We start from the raw sequence: 3,889 nt of genomic DNA, 5'->3' as shown, positions 1-3,889 counted from the left end.
TCATTTCGTGTCCATCCCTAAATTAAGAGGCTTGAGGGGCAACAGGAAAGAGCGAACACCTCCACACAGTCTCCAATCCCCTAAGTCCCGAGGCCTGGACCATCCCGGAAAGCCAGGTTCCTCTCCAGGGAAACTCTCCCTTCCGCCCCACCCACCCCGCGCGGAGGCCCCGGGGGTCACGTGGCCTCCGGGGGAGGGGAAGTGGGTGGCTCAGCGGCCGCCATCTTGAGGATTCGGAGGCGGGGCGTGCAGAGCTCAGGGCGCGCGCTTCGCTTCCCCTCCCCTCGCCCAGCCTCGCACCGGCGTCTGTGCTCCTCCCCACTTTTCTTGGTTCCTGCGGCCGCTCCCTGAGTGGAGGAGCGGGGAACCCCGGAGGCGGGGGGGGTGTGTCGGACGCGTGCTCGCGCCCTCCAACCGCCAGCCGCGGGGGCGCGCTCGGCCAGGCCCCCGGGGCGACGCGAGGCCGAGGGGAGGGGGCTGCTCCCGCGGCTGAGGCAGCGCGCAGCGGCCGAGGTGGCGGCGGCTGCAGCTCCGGCGGCGCGCTCAGGGCCTGTGTCTAGGGCGCCCCCGGGTCAGAGCTGTCGCCGTGGCCGCCGCTGCGAGAACCATGTACCGCAGCAGCGCTCGCTCCTCCGTCTCTTCCCACCGGCCTAAAGACGACGGCGGGGGCGGCCCGCGCAGCGGCCGCAGCTCTGGCTCCTCTTCAGGCCCGGCTCGCCGCAGCTCACCGCCGCCTCCGCCCTCCGGCTCCTCGTCGCGGACCCCGGCTCGCCGACCCCGCTCGCCCTCAGGGCACCGCGGCCGCCGCGCCTCGCCGTCCCCGCCACGGGGTCGTCGCGTCTCCCCGTCCCCACCTCGGGCCCGTCGCGGCTCCCCGTCGCCACCGCGGGGCCGACGACTCTTCCCGCCGGGCCCGGCCGGCTTCAGAGGCAGCAGCCGAGGGGAGTCCCGCGCCGACTATGCCCGGGACGGCCGCGGAGACCATCCAGGCGACAGCGGCAGCCGGGTAATCCCACCCCTCGTCCAGGACTCCCTCCATCTCCCAGCCCCCTCGCCCGGAATTCCCGTTTCCAGAAACGCCCGGGGCCTCCAGACCAGGGTCCTAAGCGCGAAGCCTCCGGCCAACTCCCTCGGGGATGCCGAGCCTGGAGGCTTCTGTCAGACCCGGCAGCGTTGACACAATAACGGACTCGGGAGCGCACGGGCGCCTGGTCGGGAGTGCGCGCTCCGTTCCTTAGGAATAGGCTGTTTCTCTCACGCCGGGTGAGGTGTGGAAAGTTTGCCAAGGCGAGGGGCATTTCGTCCAAACCGTGTGCCTTGGTACTTTTTGTAGAGTTGAAGTGTCCTCGGGGTTCCGTAGTTTTCATCCCCTTACACCTGAGCTGCCTCCCTGGATCTTAAGGAAAAAAAGCCGAAATGTCAGTTTTTGTGGCGAGTTAGGGACACTTGAACCCTATCAGGCTTTACGTCTAGAGTGTAAACTGTTAGCTTAAATGAATTGGAGCTGCTTCTTGGGAATGAAGTGTGCAGGACCACAGTCATTGCCATAGCCACTAACTCTTAATCAAGTTCTGTGCCAGGAATTATGCCTAGCCTTTCACTTTACACATTCTTTTAACCCTCACAACTCTTTGAAGTGAGGCCGTTAATATTATTCCTTGTTGTACAGCCGAGGAACCAACCCAGAGAGATTCAAGTAACTCGACTAAGGTGACACGGCTAAGTGGTGGAGCTGTGATTCAACTCAGATCCGCCTGGTTCCCCAATCCCGTGATTTGAACCGCTATGTTTCACTGCTAGAGGAACGGAGCATGAGATTAAGTTTAGTTTTAGAAATAGTGTTGACCTTTAACCATAACCACCACCCCAAGAGATCCCCTAGGTGGAGTCTGGTGTTTGGGACTTTGTTTTATTTTTAGTTCTTCAATCTTTTTATTATTATTTGAGAAAGTCTCACTCTGTTGCCCAGGCTGGAGTGCAGTGGCGCGATCTCAGTTCACTGTAACCTCCACCTCCCGGGTTCAATCAGTTCTCCCACCTCAGCCTCCCAAGTAGTTGGGATTACAGGTGCCCGCCACCATGCCCGGCCTCTTTTTTTCAACTTAGTAACAAAGTTCTGCTTTTTTGAGTGGCTCTCTAACATGTATGTAAGTACTGTGAGTACTTTGGTCAAGGGTAAATTGTTTTGTCACTATGTTAAGATAATCAGTTGAGCAGTGGCAGTCACTACAGAGGAAGCAAGAACAGAATGCTTGTTTCCACAGCCTCCGTTTCTTCTCCAATGCACAGTGTATTTGCTCTGGTCTTTTCTGTCTGAGTAAATAGCATCATCCATTGCTTACATCAGAAACAGTCATTATCTCCCTTGTTCCCACATCTAATTTGTCAGATTACCTCATCTGTCTAACCCATTAGCCTTACCTCTAGAATACATCCCCAAAACTGCCCTCCTCCTGCCATCACTCTGATCTAAGCCCTATTACCTCTTGCATGGATTGTTGTATTTGGCTCCTTTATGCTCTGCTCTTGCTACCCTCCAGTTTATTCTGGAGGGTACCCAGAAATCAAAATGATTTTTAAGCCCTCACTTTATACATTGACGTGTATTTATTGAGCATCTACTTTGCATTAGGCACTGTTCTGGACTGCCCTGGGGTACAACAAAGCACAAACCAGGCAAAAACTCTTATCCTTATAGAGTTAATATTCTAGCAGGGAGAGTTGGATAATAAGATGAAGTTAGAAACGCCATGGTATGTTAAATGTAATTAAGTACTAAGAAGGACTAAGAAGTACTAAAATAGGTCCGGGCACCGTGGCTCAAGCCTGTAATCCCAGGACTTCGGGAGACCGAGGCCGGCGGTTCACGAGGTCAGGAGATCGAGACCATCCTGGCTAACACGGTGAAACCCCATCTCTACTAAAAATACAAAAATTAGCCGGGTGTGTGGCGGGCATCTGTAGTCCCAGCTACTCTGGAGCCTGAGGCAGGAGAATGGCATCAACCCGGGAGGCAGAGCTTACAGTGAGCTGAGATCCCGCCACTGCACTCCAGACTGAGGGCGACAGAGCGAGACTCCATCTCAAAAAAAGGAAAAAAAGAAGTACTAAAAGCAGAGAAGGGAGTTACAGTTTGTGTGTGTGTGTGAGTGTGAATAGAGTCTTGCTCTGTCACCCATGCTGGAGTGTAGTGGTGTGATCATACCTCAGTGCAGTCTCATACTCCCACACTCAAGCGATCCTCTCGCCTCAGCCTCCTGAGTAGCTGGGACTACAGGCGTGTACCACATCCCAGCTGATTTCATTTTTAAATAATTTTTTGGTGTGGGGAGGGATTTCACTGTGTTGCCCAGGCTGGTCTCAAACTCCTGGCTTCAAGTGATTCTCCTGCCTCAGCCTCCCAAAATGTTGGGATTACAGGCATGAGCTACCATGCCTGGCCCGGGGAGGTAAAATTTTTGATAGAGTAGTCAGGGAAAGCCTTCTGGGAAGGTGATTTTTGAATAAAGATCTGAAGGAGGTGAGGGTGTGCTGTGCAAGCATCTGGAGGAGAAATGTAGTCAGATGATATCACTATCCTGTGTAAAACCCTCCTGTAACTTAATTGCACTAAGGATAAAATCCAAATTTCCCAACCGTGGTTTCTGCCTATCTTTTCCTCTTCTGTCACTTTGCTGCAGCCACACTGGCCGTTTTTCTGTTACTTAAAATACACCAAGCTCAATACTGAGGTGGTTCTTTCCTTTGCCTGAAACATCCTTCTACCTGTTCTTTGCAAGGCTAACATGTCATCATTCAGGCCTCAGGTTATCACCTGAGAAAAACCTTTTCTAACCATCCTATCTGAAGTAACTCCTTTCATGATATCATATTTTAATGACTTTATAGC

General features: G+C 54.1%; 1 protein-coding gene across 1 annotated transcript in view; it reads left to right on the top strand.

Moving 5' to 3' along the window:
• The first annotated feature begins 226 nt into the window (after window positions 1–226).
• ZNF318 (zinc finger protein 318) overlaps window positions 227–3,889 on the top strand; it is a 35,067-nt gene continuing 31,404 nt past the window's right edge. The window contains exon 1 of the mRNA XM_050786883.1: window positions 227–1,006. Coding sequence (XP_050642840.1) covers window positions 608–1,006 — 399 coding nt within the window. The 5' untranslated portion in view covers window positions 227–607. The remainder of the gene's footprint in view (window positions 1,007–3,889) is intronic.

The sequence above is a fragment of the Macaca thibetana genome, chromosome 4 (genome assembly GCF_024542745.1).
Source record: "Macaca thibetana thibetana isolate TM-01 chromosome 4, ASM2454274v1, whole genome shotgun sequence".
Lineage (NCBI taxonomy): Eukaryota > Metazoa > Chordata > Mammalia > Primates > Cercopithecidae > Macaca > Macaca thibetana.
This window is presented reverse-complemented; position numbering and strand designations above follow the sequence as displayed.